This window comes from Triticum urartu, chromosome 2, assembly GCF_003073215.2.
Source record: "Triticum urartu cultivar G1812 chromosome 2, Tu2.1, whole genome shotgun sequence".
Lineage (NCBI taxonomy): Eukaryota > Viridiplantae > Streptophyta > Magnoliopsida > Poales > Poaceae > Triticum > Triticum urartu.
Window position 1 is genome coordinate 725,533,056 of NC_053023.1, and position 19,057 is coordinate 725,552,112.

At 44.6% G+C, this 19,057-nt stretch overlaps 1 protein-coding gene and 1 pseudogene across 1 annotated transcript; both read left to right on the forward strand.

Moving 5' to 3' along the window:
* The first annotated feature begins 2,306 nt into the window (after positions 1–2,306).
* LOC125534388 (geraniol 8-hydroxylase-like) lies at positions 2,307–5,086 on the forward strand. Its single transcript, XM_048697638.1, has 2 exons — positions 2,307–3,226; positions 4,416–5,086. The coding sequence occupies exons 1-2, from the start codon at positions 2,333–2,335 to the stop codon at positions 5,019–5,021; spliced, it is 1,500 nt and encodes a 499-aa protein (XP_048553595.1). The 5' UTR covers positions 2,307–2,332; the 3' UTR covers positions 5,022–5,086.
* Positions 5,087–13,330: 8,244 nt separating this feature from the next.
* LOC125534389 overlaps positions 13,331–19,057 on the forward strand; it is a 30,501-nt pseudogene continuing 24,774 nt past the window's right edge.

A 19,057-nucleotide genomic window follows, 5' to 3' on the forward strand; every position in this document is an offset into this window, starting at 1 on the left:
ATATTATGTCTGATTCACACAATATAATATACGTGGTCCGAAGACTTTATTCTACTTATTGTTACATAATATATATATATATATATATATATATATATATATATATTACATCTCGTAGTATTTAGATAGCTAAGACAACAACTTCTGGGTGGGGTGGGGGGGACCGGAATCCAGATCAGGCCAAAGTGCCTTTTTCAAAACATCGGCCCGGCTGGCGCCCCTCAGTCCGGCTGGCTCTCCATCTGACTACCGGACGCGTGCCGGCTGGACGCGGCAACCCGGCCTGCCGGTAGGCAGCGGGTCAGCGGCCGTCCCATCCACCCGTACGACAAGACAACCCCCCACCCCCCCACCCCCCCTCGCCCCTCTCCCATGACGGGAGAGCGTGGCTACAGGTGCGGCCGGGGCAACCAACATCAGCACGGCTCACCACTGTAGCCCTAAGACATCAAACCACTCCATGACACAGGGCGAGACGTGCAACAGTAACACACAGCAGGCAAGACCCGGGCACCCAGCGGGCCCCACTGTCGGCTTTAGACGATGACACCAGGGCCCGCGCCCATGTAACTTTAGCTTTTGTAACCCTAGGAGCCCGGCCTATAAGATCCCCCAGGTGCCCTTCATGCAGGGCGTTGACTCTTAGTTCAAGACACACACACACACACACACACACATGAGAGGCAAGAATGGAGATCTAGCTCCTTCTTCCTCCTCCGCCAAACAGCTCTAGGAGCACCATTGTAGCCCTTGTGCATATCATCTAATTTCGGCAGAGGGCCTTGAACTTGGGTACATATTGTGTCTCACACTTGCGCACGCTGACCTCGCCTCCGACGTCCACATGCAGCCCTCCACTTTTAGTCATCCCATGGCATCTGCCGTGATTTCACCATGACAACTTCTTATGGAGATTATTAATTGAGATCTCCAACAACTTCTGGGGTGTAATCCACAAGCTTCAATTTCATTTGCCATGTCCGGATTGTTGAACTATGATTTTTTTTGTTGCTTTGTTGAACTGTAGAATCATGATAAATTTTGTGCTATATGATCCACATGCATGGATTTGAGGGTTTGCGTCTGATTAATGTGGCTGCCCGGTGGCAAATATGAAGGGCCGTCCGGACCCGTCCGCGGACATTTAAGTGCATTTGTGGATGCTCTAAAGGAATGCTCAAGCTATAGATTTTGAAGGTTGTGATTTTCTGTCTTTAGACTTATTAGGTAGGCATGTTTGGCTCGTGGAGCCTCATGATGATGGAACGACCGCTTTGAATAACCCGCAAAAAAATCCCTTTGAACAGTGCTACGCGTCCATCGACGAATAATCTGAAAAGATCCGCCCACTCAGCAGCCGTTAGATCTGGTCCAAACCAACGGTTAACCCCGCCGTCATTATTGCAACAAAGTCAGCGTTGCAGAACCCTCTTTGCAACAGAGTTCATGTTGCAGAAACATTCAAGTGTTACAGTTTTTTTATGTCTTTACTTTTTTGCAACATGGATGATGTTGCGGAAAGACTTTTGCAACATAAATGGTGTTGCACAAATTAGAAGAAGAACGGGAGCTTGAAAGGAACGCGGAAGGCAACTGCGCTCGAGGATCTAGATCTAGATCCTACAACATACAAGTTGTTGCGGTGGAAAAACTGCAACAAGGGCTCGATAGCAAAAGCATAATAAATCATGCTAGCTGAGCCCTACAGGACACGTGTCACATGGACAAGGCGGCGGACGCCTACGTGCGATCCATCAGCTGAAGGCAAGCTTTTTTCCTTTGGATATCGTTGGGTAATACAACAATGATGTTTTCCTTCAAAAAAAAGCAGAATCCGGCTGAAATTCTGAAGCATTCCAATCGGCTCTAGTCCAGGAACCTCAAAGAGGCGGGTGTAATTTTCACGTGTATTATACCAACAGAAAAGAGAACGAGGAAAAAGGCTGAAAAGACTTTGCGTGACTAGCGTCTCACATATTCAAGCCCAGGAGCGGCGGCTTGCACCTGCACCTGAGCAGGCGTTAGGTACGTAGTACGTGTGGACGCCCGAATAGTCAAACTAATTAAGCGGCGGCATGCATGCATGCAGTTGCACTTGTACTCGGCACGGACGGCGTCGAATGCACCAACTGCCAACTTTATGCTGGCGGCGAATTTCAGCACAATTCCACGAACCCTCCGTAATATCATATCATGTGCAGGTGCAATATTTCATCATGCGTGATGTCCAAAGATCTCTACTGTATTATAAATAGCGTTGTGTGAGTGATCAGCTGTTTCATTCCAGACTCCTGTCGTGCGCTGAACTGCACAAATTGAAGGAAGCAAAGCAATGGCGCCCGTGGCAGTGCTTGTGCCGTGGCTAGCATGGCTCGTCGTCTCTTTCCTCTCCGTCTACCTCCTCAACCTCCTCTCTCGCGCGCGTTCCGGCCTCCCGCCGGGCCCCCGCCCGCTGCCGCTCATCGGCAGCCTCCACCTTCTCGGTGACAAGCCGCACCGCTCCCTTGCCGGCCTGGCCAAGACCCACGGCCCGCTCATGTCCCTGCGCCTCGGCGCGGTCACCACGGTGGTCGTCTCCTCCCCCGCCATGGCCCGGGAGTTCCTGCAGCGGCACGACTCCGCGTTCGCCGCCCGGTCCGTGCCCGACGCCACCGGCGAGCACGCGGCGGGCTCCGTGGCCTGGCTACCCCCCGCGCCGCGGTGGCGCGCGCTGCGCAAGATGATGGCCACGGAGCTGTTCGCCCCGCACCGGCTCGACGCGCTGCGCCACCTCCGGAGCGAGAAGGTGCGGGAACTCGTGGACCATGTCGCGCGGCTGGCACGCGAGGGCGCGCCGGTGAACGTCGGCCGCGTGGCCTTCACGACGAGCCTGAACCTCCTCTCCCGCACCATCTTCTCCGCCGACCTGACGAGCCTCGACGACGGCAGCCGGTCCGAGGAGTTCCAGCAGGTGGTGACGGCCACCATGCAGGCCGTGGGGAGCCCCAACGTATCGGACTTCTTCCCGCTGCTCGCGCCGGCCGACCTGCAGGGCACGCACCGGCGGCTGGCGCGGCTGCTCGCGCGGCTGCATGTGGTGTTCGACGCCGAGGTGGACCAGAGGCTGCGCGGCCGCGACGCCGGCCAGCCCAGGAAGAACGACTTCCTCGACGTGCTGCTCGATGTGGCGGCGCGTGAGGATGGGAAGGACCTGCTGGACCGCCAGACGCTACGATCACTTTTCACGGTAACCACAATTTCTGTTTGCAAGGACAAAAGATAATACTGCACTTCAAAATTCCACGACATAGCCTTGCCAAACCAGCCGAGATCAATGCACATGGCCAGCCTTGGCGATTTAGATTTATATTTTAAAATGCTGGCATCGAGATATGTTTCTATTTTGCGGGTGGCATCGAGATGTTTACAATCCCACAAAATTCATATTCAAATTTGGTTTTTATCAAGAAATAAATATAAAAGTTTCGGTAATTCACGTCAAAGCCCAGGCTCATTTACATCCAATGAATAGTAAATTGAAAAATTAGAAAAAGTTTAGAATATTTTTTGGCATCAAAGATGCTCGAGTGCGCAAGGAGCATGCTAACTTTCGTGGTGTTTAGATATTCGGGGAGCTCTTAGGAAAAAAAGACAAAATTAGGCCCAAATAGTGGACTTTTCCAAACTTTCTTTGACATTGATTTTTTTTGCCACAGCCTCCTCGAATGTCCGGACATCATGATTTTTTGCACGCACATCACACATTCGAATATCTTCAATGACAAAAAAATTTAGATGATTTTACTGTTCACACCCATGCACCTGCGCACTTAATCAAATATTGATGTGGATTTTTGTGGCACACTTAGTTATGTACTAATATCCACTCTAGTGATGCTACAGTAACCATTAACAACGATACATCAAAAGTAACATTTGGATACTCGTGTTTATGTGCTAAAATTCGAATAGAATAGTCAAACATAAAATTTTACAGGAATCGTGGCAGGTTACTCATGTGTTACAAAGAGCACCAGTGGGATTTTCCTCTACAAGAATTGAATCATCTAAAACTTAAATTCCAATGTTCTTCCTTTGTTTAAAACCAGCCTTGTTATATTTTATCGCATTTCCAACAATTCCACCATAACCCTCTGTATCACTGCACTTCATCCAACGTGTGAAAAAATGGGAAATTGGGTCAGGAACAGCGGCTTCTACTATACTGCAATGAAATGATTATCAAATCTTATGTCGCAAATCAACGAGTTGTTCGTATATAGTTCATCCAAACAGTACCGCTGTGTGTAGTTCAAAGAAAATTTAAGTTCTTCTATAGCAAATAATCAATTATACTCTATGTGGTGATTGTTTAGTGTATATAAATAGCTATATTTACGAGACTATAAACGTGACATTATATTTTCATGTTATAGGATTTGTTCTCTGCTGGTAGTGACACAAGCTCTAGCACAGTGGAATGGGCAATGACAGAGCTGCTCCAAAACCCATCATCAATGTCCAGCGCTTGCAACGAGCTTGCAGAAGTTATTGGCTTCAAAAGAAACATTGAAGAAGATGATATTGTTCGGTTGCCCTATCTCCAAGCTGTCATAAAAGAGACTTTTCGACTTCATCCTCCCGGTCCACTCTTGTTGCCACGGAAACCTGAGAGGACAGTGGAAATAGCAGGTTACACAATACCTAAAGATTCACGTGTGTTCATAAACGTATGGGCGATAGGTCGAGACAAAGATGTATGGTCTGAGCCTGAGAAGTTTATGCCAGAGAGGTTCTTGGGTTCAAGAATTGACTTTAGGGGTGCTGATTTTGAGCTCCTTCCATTTGGTGCTGGACGTCGGATCTGCCCTGGAATGCCATTGGCTATTAGAACGGTGCATTTGATCCTCGCTTCGTTGTTAAACCAGTTTAAATGGAGTCTCCCTGTTGAGCTTGAAAGGGATGGAATTGATATGGAAGAAAAGTTTGGCCTATCACTAACGAAGGTTGTGCCTCTTTGTATTGTACCAACACCGGTTTGAATTCATAAAAATGTATCCTAGTAAGATTGCCTTAGATGTTTTCAATATGTAGTAATTCAAATGTATCAACCATGGAATTTATGTCATTATTTATGTGATAATTAAATAAGTATTCTAGAAAACTTGACTTTCTCGCACTGCATAAGATGAATGATATGTTGTTTTCTTTTTGTGGGGACATATGTTGTGTTACTAAGATGTTGATCATACAAAGATATTCATACATGCCATCCTAGACATCCAAATTAACTTTTGAGGTTTGTGTAACACCATGTTGCAAAAAATTCAATGTGTCAATGAAAAAAATACAACACTTCATTCACGTGCGATGGAAATGGTGATGGATGGTCATTCGATGATATGGTATTGAGAGCCTTAAAGAGAAGAAAATTGATTAGATTAATTTGGCAATGTCACCTTTACACCTTAAGTATTGTGTTGGAACAATAGTGATTGTTCTCAGAAAAAGGAAATAAGCTATGTATATTTTCATATAGGAATATCTACACCATTCAAAGATTCTAAAATTTCATTGTTCATAATTCGACACCATGAGAAGTATCCTCTCCAACGTTCGGAAATATTTACAGCCAAAATATTTCACATTGAAATCTTCTACACATTCCAAAGTTCATAAACTTAATGTGGATGGGCAGTTGCCAGGAACGGTAATAGGGGTGTGATTGCAGCTGTATGCCGGGATGAGAATGGTGTCTACCTAGGATCATTTGCTGTGAATTCGAATTATACGGTTGATTGTCCAGCCCCTTTCACTCCTCATGGCAGTCACTTAGGGTAACGAGGGAGAACCACACTAGTCCAAGTGATTGCTAAAACATAAATGAATGCCTAGCCATGCAAATAACGGCACAGGTGGTTCTGCAATTGAACCGGCTAAAATTCTAAAGGAAAATTCTGCTCTGAGAACCACCGAGTCAGGTGTGTTAGAGCATCTACAGCTGGGCGCCCCAAACCCCCCATCATACGCCCGGGCGGATGACCCAGTCAGTGACCGGCATAAAACTCCGATCCAGACGGCAGCTCAAACCGGCTTCAAACACCTGGGATGACCGGTACCCCTCTTATCCAGCCCAAATATGAGATAAAAATGGGGAGGCCCGGGCGTGACCAGGCGCGTCCGCCACGTCTGAACCGGTCCACGCTGGCCCACCCGACCCCATATATAATCGTCCACATCTGCTCCCTGGACCAAACCCTAGCGACTCCACTCCCTACCCCTCCACTCTACTCCACTTCATGCCCAAGCTCCCGTCTGGCGATCTCCGGCATGACGGACAGCAGATCCGAGTCCTACACCTCCAAATCCGTCAACTGCGAGCTCATCCCACGCGGCCCTGAGGAGGAGATGACCGTCTGGTTTGCGCTCCGCCACTCCCGGGAGGAGGCCACCCGACTACAGTGCACATACTCCTTTCGTCGGGAATTCATTGCGTCTATCCAAATGGCGCATGGATCTGCCGCGAGGTGTGGTAGCGCTGCTTCACCAGAGGCGGTGCAGTCCGTCTGGTGTCCAAACACAGTGGTGGACGTGCAACCCCTCCGTTGGTGCACCGAACCGAAGGTGAACACGGCATGGACGTCGGGCAATGCAAACATGGCGCGATGTGCCCGCCATGGGAGGCGGCGGCAACCCTCACGGTGGTGACCATGCATGTGGTAGGATATTTGTGGTTTAGTGTCCGGTTGGAAGGAGAAAGAAGAGGGGGATCACGCATGTGCAGTTGGGAGGAGAGAGAAGAGAGGGACATGCATGTGATTGGTCAAGTGCATGTCCGCACTCCGACAAAACTCTTATGCTTTTCTCCAAAATACGAGAATTTGACTCCGGATAGTATTGCAAACCGATACAGGTCCCACTGAATTGTAAAAATGAACAAATGTGCTCGGTTGGACATATACCGATGTTTTGCAGGTGCCCTAACGTAGTACTGCACCGCACCGAGTGGTCGAACCGGCCGACGATAACGCAAATTATGATTTGGCCATGCACGGCACTACCGCAGTCGCACACCTACGGATTGATCGAGTTCACGCGAACCAATCTATGGTTGGATGGTTAAAGAGACAGTGGTATCCCCAGCCCACAAGGGTTCAAATCCTAGTGCTCGCATTTATTTCAGGATTTCTGGCGATGCACATTCAGTGGGAGGAGACGTTCCCGTCGACGACAAGGCGCCTACGATGACTTCGTAAATCTCAAGATGATATGCCAGTTTAGTCTTTCGGAGGTGCTCATTGGATAAGGTGTGCGTGTGTGCGTTCATAGGGATGAGTGTATACGTGTGTATATAAACGCTTGTGTCTATACTGATGTTAAAAAAGCGGAATTGCTATTTTTCAGCTGGATGAAAACAATTCAGCTTCATTCGTTTTTCTAGCCGCTCCCCTCGCGCTCAGCCCCTCCCAATCTCCCCCTCCCCTTCTTTCCTTTCTGGATTTTCGATGTGTTGGCTTGCTCCTCAGATCGTTTGAGTTCAGATCGATTTTTGTTTAGGTTGTTGTTGTTGATGTGTGTATCGTTAGGGCGCTCCAATCTGTTGTTTTAGGTAGTTGAATGTGATAGCTCCTGCGGCCTTTAGTTGTATGTGATATGTCCTGTTCGTGCGCTTGTATTAGGCTTCAGGAGTGAGTAATGTGCTATAGGGGATTCATCTACTATATATGGCCGTTAGTATTAGGGCAAAAATATTAGGGGATTCATCTGCTATAGGGGATTTCATTGCTAGTGTAATCTTTGATGTAATTACAGAGTATTCTTGCTGTAATTACTTCTTTAGCTGTAATATTTTGTTGTAATTTCAAAGTAATCTCTCTACAATTTTTTAATGTAATCGAGTGAATATATAGTGTAGTAAGATATAACCTTAGTTTGGCGTTTTAGTTCTAATTCCATGCAGTACTCATGATTCTTTTTGTATATTTTAGTGGTGCTAGTAGTGGAATTTTCTCTATTGATCCAGGGCGTATGAGTTGGTTGTTTGTAGTGAACTTTGTGTAAATGTGTGTTTGCTCCAGAGTGTCCTTTCGTATCACTGAATTTACTCTGTAAATCTTAGTTTTTACTATTTTCTTACAAGTGTGATCACAGTGAATTTTAGAGTTTTTACTTTATGTTACAAGTGAAATTACAGTGCAATTCTTAGTGTAATTTTAGGCCATTTTACCGGTTTTGTTAATTTTCAGTCGAATGATTTACAGTTAGTCTTCATTCATATTTTGGCCGTTGGATCTCATGCCGAGATCCGCACTGGAGCTATCCTTTTCGTGGAGATTTTCTTTTCTGTGCGTTATCGGGCACACTTTGTTTCCGGGCCAGCCCGTTACCGCATGTCCGCATTCCCTGGCTCTCTCTTTGTCCCCCTTCCTCATGTCGGTGTGTGTGTGTGGCGATTCCTGCGATTTCTTCGTTGTGTACGGCGATTCTGATCTCCTCCTCATCTTCTTCAGCTAGATTTCTGCTCCAGTACCTTGTGGTTTCGGTTGTTTGTCCTTGTCTTCTTCTTTTCCCCATTGGATTTCTTCTAGGTCTAGTAGCTTGTTTCGATTCCCCTGGTGTTTGATGTACATAGGTGTATGTGTCCTCGTAGCGGAGGATTCCTGGCGATTTCGTTGCAGTTGTAGCGATAGGTGCATGGATGTAGTTGTGGATTTGATTCCCCTGTTGATTTTCTATCACTGGCCTGAGCGTCTAATTCTGCTGTTTTTTCTCTATTTGGCATGTGGTTTTCGGTAGTTTACAACAACTTCATAACTATAATTTCATTTAATTACAATATAGTTTCCTCTGAAATTGTAGTGTAGTGACACTGTGATTACAGTGTTGTTACAGTGTAATTTCCAGGGGTAATCAGAGTGACTGTAACTTCTGGGATTGTTAGTTTACAATCACTGCAATTACAAATTACACTGTAATTTCAGGTTAATTACAGTGCTATTGTTACTGTATGTTTAGTGTAAGTACACTAGATCAGAATGAAATTTTCATTGCAATTAAAGTATTTTTTTTGGTCTACAAGCATTTTAGAATCTTTTTCTTTGCGGTTTGTCTTTGTTGGCTGGTATTTGCATTCATTTATAACCATTTATTTATTTATCTTTCTGTTTGGGTGGTATTGCATCTAAGTTACAGCACTTCATAACTGTAATTTTATTTTATTTACAGTATAATTTCCTCTAAAATTATAGAGTAATCACAATTTAGTTATATTGTTACAATGTAATTTTAGAGTAATCACAGTGTAATTTTTAGGGTAATTACACTGAAAATCACTGTGCTATTTTGTTGTAATTACTGCAATTTCACTATAATTTACAGTGTTGTTACAATGTAATTTTCAGTGGTAATTACAGTGATATTTTTACTGTTATTTAGATACTAGGATATTTACTGTATTTACCGTTAGTGCAATTACAGTGTAATTTCAGTAAAAATTACAGTGTAATTAGACTGTCAATCACAGTGTCTTTGTTGGGTTGTGTTGCATCTAGTCACACTGTCAATATATACTGAATCTATCTTTGTGTCTGAAACTTTGCCAACTTCCTATCTAATATACAGTGTAATTTTTTATCATTTGTACTCATACTCTCTTGTCTTTTTTCTTAGCTTTGAAGCAGTGAGATGTGATACGGCCTATTGTTCATATCGGTCACTTGGTACTTTGTGCCCTAATGGACATCTAGGCAACTTCCTGGTCGTTTCTTACTGTGGTTTTTCTTTGCTCTTTTAAAGGAGATCGTCTTGAATAATTCCAGTCCTGAACTCATCTGAAATGCTTTTGAAGGTGCCAACGGTGCATTTCCAATGTGGAGGACCAACTATAAGTACTTTAATTTCTGCCTTCTTTTTTGGTGTTTGTCGTTGCCCTTTCTTTTTATTTCTTATTTCCTCTATATACATTTTTCTTCATATTATTCTTTTATTATTCTTCCTTTTTGTAGCTAGACTTTCCTTTAACCATTTGAAAGAATGGGTTTTCTTTCATCGCTTCTTTGAAGGAAAGACCCTTCGTTCATTGATTCAGCTTTTGATGAGCATTCTTAATTTCACTTGCAGATTCATGATCCGCAAGTACTTCCTCCGTAAAGAAATATAAGAGCGTTTAGATCACTAGCGTTTAGATCACTAAAAGTAGTGACCTAAACGCTGTTATATTTCTTTCCGGAGGGAGTACATTGCTAATCAATTTGTTTCTACATTAGTCTCCTTTTTGAAGGCACTATGTTATCTTTTAAGATTTGCTCTCGTATTTTTTTTATTTTATTCAAAGAGTTATAAACTTCATAGGATGTTGGGATGCTTTTGTTACTCCCATGACAAGGAAACAAATCGATTTCGAAAAATTTGACGTAGTCTACCTAGCTGTTCCCAACAAGACCAATATGTAATTTGGTTTTTAGTATGGCTGACCTGATTTCCTTTTAAATACTGTTCTCAATTTACATTGTTGGTACCTTTTTTTTCTGTTTTTCTACCTTTATTCATGTGAAATCAGGCACGATTATGGCGTCTTTACATTCAAGTTTATGGAAGTGTGGACCACAAGGACTCAAGTTACTAACCACTTTTCAAGCCCTGACATACCCAACTTAAGGATAAAGTATGCTAATGATATGTTTTTCAGGGAGTTCAACAGCGTGGATAAGTTCTAGTTACTGATTTCTTTGCAGATGTAAGCACTTCTGTTTTTATTACTTCAAATTTACAGGATAGAGATTCATGATTTCCAGTCATTTTTTAGTTGTACTTTTGGCTGAAGGTTGCCCAATTTACTGTACTCATCTACATCATTCATTGTCTATTGTACTGTGTATTTTCTGCTTTTGGCTCAGTGTCAATTGCTTCACTTTTTGTGCCGTCCCACTTGCCATGTATCTGGTTTTTGAGTTTGATTTCTGTCCTAATTTATCTATGTGTCGATGAATTTCTCCTCTGTGGATTGCTGTGGCTGGTTTGTTCCCTGCCCATCAGTTGATTTCTGTTTTTGCTTGGATCTGCTTGTTTGGGTAGGATGCTACTGATGCTTAGTGGGTTTCGATCAACTGGTTTCGGTAGGATGCTACTGATCTGTAGCATAGCATGTCTTCCTGTGTGCAGAATTTCCTGATTCTTTTGCTTAGTCATTTCAAATCAAGCTTTGAATTTGTGTTTTAGTATGTGTTAGCAGATGCACTTTTTTCAAAATAACCATGATGCATTTTTCGGTATGTGTTCCAGTGTTAACTGTAATTTCCATTCCTGGTTCACTGTAATTTCGATTGTGGTTTAATGTAATTACATGTATACAATAGTTTCAGTGTTAACTCGTTGAACTTACAGTGTAATTTCTATTCTCGTTCACTGTAATTTCTATTCTTGTTTACTGTAGTTATATATATACAGTAGTGTCAGTGTTAGCTCATACAACTTACAGTGTAATTTCTATTCTCCTTCACTGTAATTTCTATTCTGGTTCAATGTAATTCTGTATATACAGTAGTTTCAGTTTTAACACACTGAACTTACAGTGTAATTTCTATTCCTGTTCACTGTAATTTATATTAACTTGCAGTGTAATTTCTATTTTTTTGGTTATAGTGTGATTTCTATTCTGCTGTTCTTGCAGTGAGATCTCTTTTGACCTTGTGTTTTTTAGAGCTGTTTTTACCTTGTGCTTTTGTGAGAAGTACGTAAATGTAGATGTCCTTTTTGGTCTTTTTGCCCCTTTGACTCTGGAAATTATGAACAGGCTTGCAGGCTTTTTTTTGGCCCCATTGGTTCAAGTGTTTCTCAGATGTTGAGCATGTAGGCTTTCCCCTGCCCCTTGTTTATGTTTTTTTTTTGATTTTATAGCTGGTCTAGTCTGGCCGGTCGAATTTGTTTGGCCACCCGGTGAACGTCCGTACGGATAAGGCCTAAGCCTGTCGGTGTACTAGAGTAAGGGTACCCTAGTATCCCGAACTTGTGCACGGGCAGTCGCAGCATCCCGCGGCAAGGCTTGCCGGGTGACCGCCAAGGTCCTCCGTGGTTCCTTTGGAGCCTTTCAAGAACAAAGTGTTCAAGCCAAGAAGACAAGACCCCGGCAAGAGGAGCTTGCCGGGAAGGCTGACAAAAGCATCCCAAGACCCCGGCAAGAGGAGCTTGCCGGGAAGGCCACCCAAGGCATTTCAAGAAACTTGCCGCGGCGCACCATGCGCCCCGACAAGGCCCGGTGAGCGACAAGCTCCCGGACGCGACAAGATAACGACAGCGGCAAGGCGCTTGCCGCGGCAAGCCACCTCTCTGGGCCCGCGCTCCAGCACATTCACCAACGTGTCGCTCTGGGGCCCTTCCAGGCGCACGTGGCGGGAGACTGTGCAGCCAGCGGCGTGCGATGGCAAACGGCGCTGACAAGATCGCCATCGTGGCGAACGGTGCCGTCCCTGGCGGTCCCTTTCCGCACTGTTTGGGCGACACAGACGGGCATTTAAGGCCCTTGTCCCCTCCCGTCAGGGTTAGGTATGATACACTGTAGCAGGTAGCTGTGCCTACCACAGCACCTTTCCATTTTTGCCCTTTACCTCCGTTGCCACCTGTCGGTGACCCCTTGCGCATATAAAAGGAGGCCCGTGTGCAACGTAGAGGGGGGTTCGAACACTCACGCTCGGTCTCGCTAGCTGCTGGTGTGTACTGTAGCACTCCACGCTCCCGAGCAAGAAATCAATACAAGCCACAAAGCAGGAGTAGGGTTTTACGTATCCGTGCGGCCCGAACCTGGGTAAATCGCTCGCGTGCATCGCCTCGATTTGCTCTTTGCACGACCTCCGCCCCCGCCGAACCGAAAGGGACCCGGTCCGCCGGTCCCATAGATGCCCGTCGATCAGTACCCCCGCAGCGTGACAATGGATCATGAAGAAAAGACACACAACGCGGCAGGTACATGGACATACAAAAATTCGACTGAAGCTTAATTAAATTTCAGACGGATGCTATATAGACAGTCCTTCAAAAAAAAGATTGATCGAGTTCACAAGACCAAACAAATACTACCACCCAGTAAGGTGGCCTTTGACCACACCGACGGAACAGAGCAGAGCAAGCCGGGTTCGCTGTCATGAAAAAGGAGCCTACGTACCTTTGCACAAGGCAATCGTGCCATGTGCCATGCATGTCAATATGTCACGCGTGATGTTGGTGACACGACGGATATGGATTTGGTCACACAACTTTAGATTTGGTCTTTATTCCCGGTTCCCCAAACAGTTCTCTATATGCACTATATAAATAGCGTTGTGCGAGTGACTAGCAGTTTCACTAGAGACACCTGCTCCGTGCGCCGATTTAAAAGAGATGAAGCATCTTAGCAATGGCGCCGGTGGCTGTGCTTGTGCCGTGGCTAGCATGGCTCGTCGCCTCTTTCCTCTCCGTCTATCTCCTCAACCTCCTCGCACGGGCGCGCTCCGGTCTCCCGCCGGGCCCCCGCCCGCTGCCGCTCATCGGCAGCCTCCACCTCCTCGGCGATAAGCCGCACCGCTCCCTTGCCCGCCTGGCCAAGGCCCACGGCCCGCTCATGTCCCTGCGCCTCGGCGCGGTCACCACGGTGGTCGTCTCCTGCCCCGCCATGGCGCGGGAGTTCCTGCAGCGGCACGACTCCGCGTTCGCCGCCAGGTCCGTGCCCGACGCCACCGGCGGGCTCCGTGGCTTGGCTGCCCCCTGCGCCGCGGTGGCGCGCGCTGCGCAAGATGATGGCCACGGAGCTGTTCGCCCCGCACCGGCTCGACGCGCTGCGCCACCTGCGGAGCGAAAAGGTACGGGATCTCGTCGACCACGTCGCGCGGCTGGCGCGCGAGGGCGCCCCGGTGAACGTCGGCCGCGTGGCCTTCACGACGAGCCTGAACCTCCTCTCCTGCACCATCTTCTCCGCCGACCTGACGAGCCTCGACGACCGCGGCCGCTCGGAGGGGTTCCAGCAGGTGGTGACGGCCATCATGCAGGCCGTGGGGAGCCCCAACGTGTCGGACTTCTTCCCGCTGCTCGCGCCGGTCGACCTGCAGGGCACGCGCCGGCGGCTGGCGCGGCTGCTCGCGCGGCTGCACGCGGTGTTCGACGCCGAGGTGGACGGGAGGCTGCGCTGCCGCGACGCCGGCCAGCCGAGGAAGAACGACTTCCTCGACGCGCTGCTCGACGTGGCGGCGCGTGAGGACGGCAAGGACCTGCTGGATCGCCAGACGCTACGATCACTTTTCACGGTAACCACAATTTCTGTCTGAGAGGACACACAAGATATACTTCAAAATTCCGCACGCACATGAATGGTCAGCGTTGCCGACTGAGTCTGCCGGGATCAAAGCACATGGCCAGCCTTGGAGATTGAGATTTATATTTTAAAATGTTGGCATCGAGATATCTAATATCCACAAATTTCACATTCATTTTTTTATCAAGAAATAAACATAAGAGTTTGATAGTATATACTACCATATTACTTGTCGCTTAAATGGATGAATTTAGATGTATTTCAGTGCTATATACATCTGTTGGACGACAAACACTAGTAGAAAAAGGGTCATTTGTCCCGGTTCATAAGGCCCATCTGTCCCGGTTGGGAACCGGGACTAAAGGGTCGTTACTAATGCCCTAGATCTTTAGTCCCGGTTCTTATACTAACCGGGACAGATGGGCCTCCACGTGGCCGCTCCGGCGAGCCCAGGCACGAGGGCCTTTGGTCCCGGTTGGTAGCACCAACCGAGACCAACAAGCTTCCACGCGTCAGCATTTCAGAGTCTGTTTTTTTAAAGGAGGTGGTTTAGGGGTTTTGGGGGTTAATTTAGGTTGGTATAGGTAGCTAATAGACAGATGTGTCCTTTCTTATCTCCGTGCTACTGCTACTGCTATGTCTAAACATGACTTAGATTGAAGTGAGGCAACATGTGGCGCATGTTGAAAGTAATACTAATCCTAACTTGATCAAGTTTGGATTGTACTACTTTCGACATGCACCACATGCATGTTGCCTTCACTTCAATCCAATCCATGTTCATTTCACCCGCTGATATATAATAACTCTTCATACTCGCATCATGCATCATTATATATAATAACAAGTCTACTAATCATCATCATACAACTTTTACTCGTTATTAATAACAAGTCATACGATCATCATCCTCATAGTCATCGAACCAACCCTACTTAATTGTTCTTAGCACATGATCATCAGTATTAGGTAGGACCTAAATACCCTCTTTAAGGTAAAATAGCATAAAACAATATAGACCCTGACTCTCCATTATGGAGAATGGAGATCATCATGTCTCCAATTCTTGCGCTTCGCTTCCTTTTGCTTCCAAGAACCTCCTTACGACTGTCCATACATTTTTTCCATCCTTTGATTTGCATGTCTCCATTCCTTTTAGAAATCTGGTATGGACAGTTGAGATTCGTAGGATGACCTGGCTGTATGTTCAAAACATTAAGGCTACCTTTCTGATACATCAAATGAGGCACACAACTCTCTGGGATTATCTGTTGAAAAACATATTAATAACTTTATAGTTAGCAATGATGTACTAGTTTTAGAAGTATGCAAAAGATGCACGGATGTCATAATAGTAAAAAATCTTACCAGGGTATCTTCATGGTAGTTACCGTAGTTCAACACATGCACTAGTGGCGCGTATTGATCATAATGTTGAGGAGTTTGATTGTAGATATTGTAATTCTTAATGTTAGTACAAAATCCGACCAGATGATTTTTCTACTTGTAAGTTAATTCGGAGCCATCAGTGTAGTGGGTTTTATCTACCATCTCCCGCACATTCTTTGAAGAATGAAAATAAGCTGTCAATGGAAATAAGATGTCAACTATTTTGAAATAAACAATATAAATTAGCTAATAACTATGCTTGAGAAACTAAACTCACACAGAGGTAGAATTGGAGGCGTATCAATAAGGACCCAAATGTCCATATTGTCTTGCTCGATTGTAGGATCACCAAGATCTGTGGTGACAAGCATACCTGATACGTCTCCAACGTATCTATAATTTTTGATTGTTCCACGCTATTATATTATCAACCTTGGATGTTTTATATGCATTTATATGCTATTTTATATGATTTTTGGGACTAACCTATTAACCCAGAGCCCAGTGCCAGTTTCTGTTTTCCCTTGTTTCAGTGTTTCGCAGAAAAGAAATATCAAACGGAGTCCAAACAGAATGAAACCTTCGGAAAAGCTATTTTTGGAAAGAAAGTAATACAGGAGACTTGGAGTGCACGTCAGGCGATCAACGAGGAAGCCACGAGGCAGGGGGCGCGCCCTCAACCCTCGTGGGCCCCTCGTGGCTCCCCTGATGTATTTCTTCCGCCTATATATATATCCAAATACCCTAAAACTATCGGAGAGCACAATAGATCGAGAGTTCCGCCGCCAGAAGCCTCCGTAGCATCCGAAAACCAATCTAGACCCGTTCCGGCACCCTGCCAGAGGGGGAATCCCTCTCCGGTGGCCATCTTCATCATCCCGGTGCTCTCCATGATGAGGAGGGAGTAGTTCTCCCTCGGGGCTGAGGGTATGTACCAGTAGCTATGTGTTTGATCTCTCTCTCTCTCTCGTGTTCTTGAGGTGGTACGATCTTGATGTATCGCGAGCTTTGCTATTATAGTTGGATCTTATGATGTTTTCTCCCCCCTCTACTCTCTTGTAATGGATTGAGTTTCCCCTTTGAAGTTATCTTATCGAATTGAGTCTTTAAAGATTTGAGAACACTTGATGTATGTCTTGCCGTGCGTATCTGTGTTGACAATGTGATATCACGTGATTCACTTGATGTATGTTTTGGTGATCAACTTGCGGGTTCTGCCCATGAACCTATGCATAGGGGTTGGCACACGTTTTCGTCGTGATTCTCCGGTAGAAACTTTGGGGAAGTCTTTGAGGTTCTATGTGTTGGTTGAATAGATGAATATGAGATTGTGTGATGCATATCGTATAATCATACCCACGGATACTTGAGGTGACATTGGAGTATCTAGGTAACATTAGGGTTTTGGTTGATTTGTGTCTTAAGGTGTTATTCTAGTACGAACTCTAGGGCTGTTTGTGACACTTATAGGAATAGCCCAACGGATTGATTGGAAAGAATAACTTTGAGGTGGTTTCGTACCCTACCATGATTTCTTCGTTTGTTCTCCACCATTGGTGACTTTTGAGTGACTCTTTGTTGCATGTTGAGGGATAGTTATGTGATCCAATTATGCTATTATTGTTGAGGGAACTTGCACTAGCGAAAGTATGAACCCTAGGCCTTGTTTCAATGCATTGCAATACCATTTACGCTCACTTTTATCATTAGTTACCTTGCTGTTTTTATATTTTCAGATTACAAAAACTATTATCTACTATCCATATACCACTTGTATCACCATCTCTTCGCCGAACTAGTGCACCTATACAATTTACCATTGTATTGGGTGTGTTGGGGACACAAGAGACTCTTTGTTATTTGGTTGCAGCGTTGCTTGAGAGAGACCATCTTCATCCTACGCCTCCTACGGATTGATAAACCTTAGGTCATCCACTTGAGGGAAATTTGCTATTGTCCTACAAACCTCTGCACTTGGAGGCCCAACAACGTCTACAAGAAGAAGATTGTGTAGTAGACATCAAGCTCTTTTCTGGCGCCGTTTCCGGGGAGGTTAGCGCTTGAAGGTATATCTTTAGATCTTGCAATCGAGTCTTTTAGTTTCTTGTTTTATCACTAGTTTAGTTAAAAAAAGAAAACTACAAAAAAATATGGAATTGAGTTTGCCTCATACGCTTCATCTTTTTAATATCTTTCGTGAGTATGATGGAAAGGAAAATTGTGCCAAAGTATTAGAAGAAGAATGCATTAAAATGTTTGGCACTAAATCTTTGAATGATGAGCATGATTGCAATGTTGTTAGTATGAACTGTTTAAATATCCATGGTACTAATGATGATTGCACTAGTTATGATGAAAATGTCTCCTATAAACATGTCAATTTTTGTGGAGTGCATTGGGTTTGTAAGTACACACCAAATACGGAAGATAGATATTGCAAGAGGCATAAGTACTTAGAAACTAAGTTGTTGCAAGAAAGGCTAGATGATTGTGCTGAAAATTTAAATTTTCTTGGCCGTACTTGTGGACTTTGCAATGAACAGGGTCATTTAGCTATCCGATGCAAATTGTTTCATGATCTAATCGTGTCCAAAAATTGTGATGACTTGATTTGCCTTGCACATTATAATGAACTCAGTTTTCTTATGGGTTACGAATAAATGAAACGTATAACTAAGCATCTTCCAGAATTTGCCTGTTATAAACTTCTTGGTTTTGATCTAGAGGAACTTTATATGTATTGTGCGGTGAATTGCATTGAAAATTCTTATATTGCTAATTACATAAAGAAAAGAAAACAAATAGAGGATGAAGACAATACTAATGAAAGGGAAGAGACTTCCCAATATCCTCCTATTATTTCTTATGATGAATCAGGTAACGAGGAGGAGCCTCCTATTCAACCAATCTCATTAATAAGGAGCTCCAAAAAGAGGATTGAACCCACACATGATGTGGTGAAGAAGAAGAAAAGAAAAAGAGAGGTAAAAAGATATCTCTCCCAAATAATGCTGCTCCTATTACTATCGTGCCTCATGAAAATATAATTGTGGAAGATAATGATACTTCTTATGATCGTGAAAATCTTTTTGGCACTTTCTTGGAAGAATATGATAATTGCTATACTATTGGTGCTATCCATACTATTAATGATGAGAGTGATTATGCTTATGATATGAAAAGGCCCAAGCTTGGGGATGCTATGTTTGATGAAGATGATGTTTTTGAGAATATATTTGCTGCAATTAATGTTTGTCCCAAGCTTGGGGATGCTACATTTAATTAAGATGATATTTTTAGTCTCCCAAGTTTTGATATGCAAATTTATAGTGATGATAGCATCCCTCCTACTTATGATGATTATTGTGATGATACTTATGCTATAAAAAGTAGTGATTATATTTATAAAAC

Excerpts from the sequence above, each read along its gene's own strand:
- LOC125534388 (XM_048697638.1), top strand. The coding sequence starts at position 2,333 with ATGGCGCCCGTGGCAGTGCTTGTGCCGTGGCTAGCATGGCTCGTCGTC. Across the intron at positions 3,227-4,415 it reads CGCTACGATCACTTTTCACG|GATTTGTTCTCTGCTGGTAG; the intron begins GTAACCACAATT and ends TTCATGTTATAG.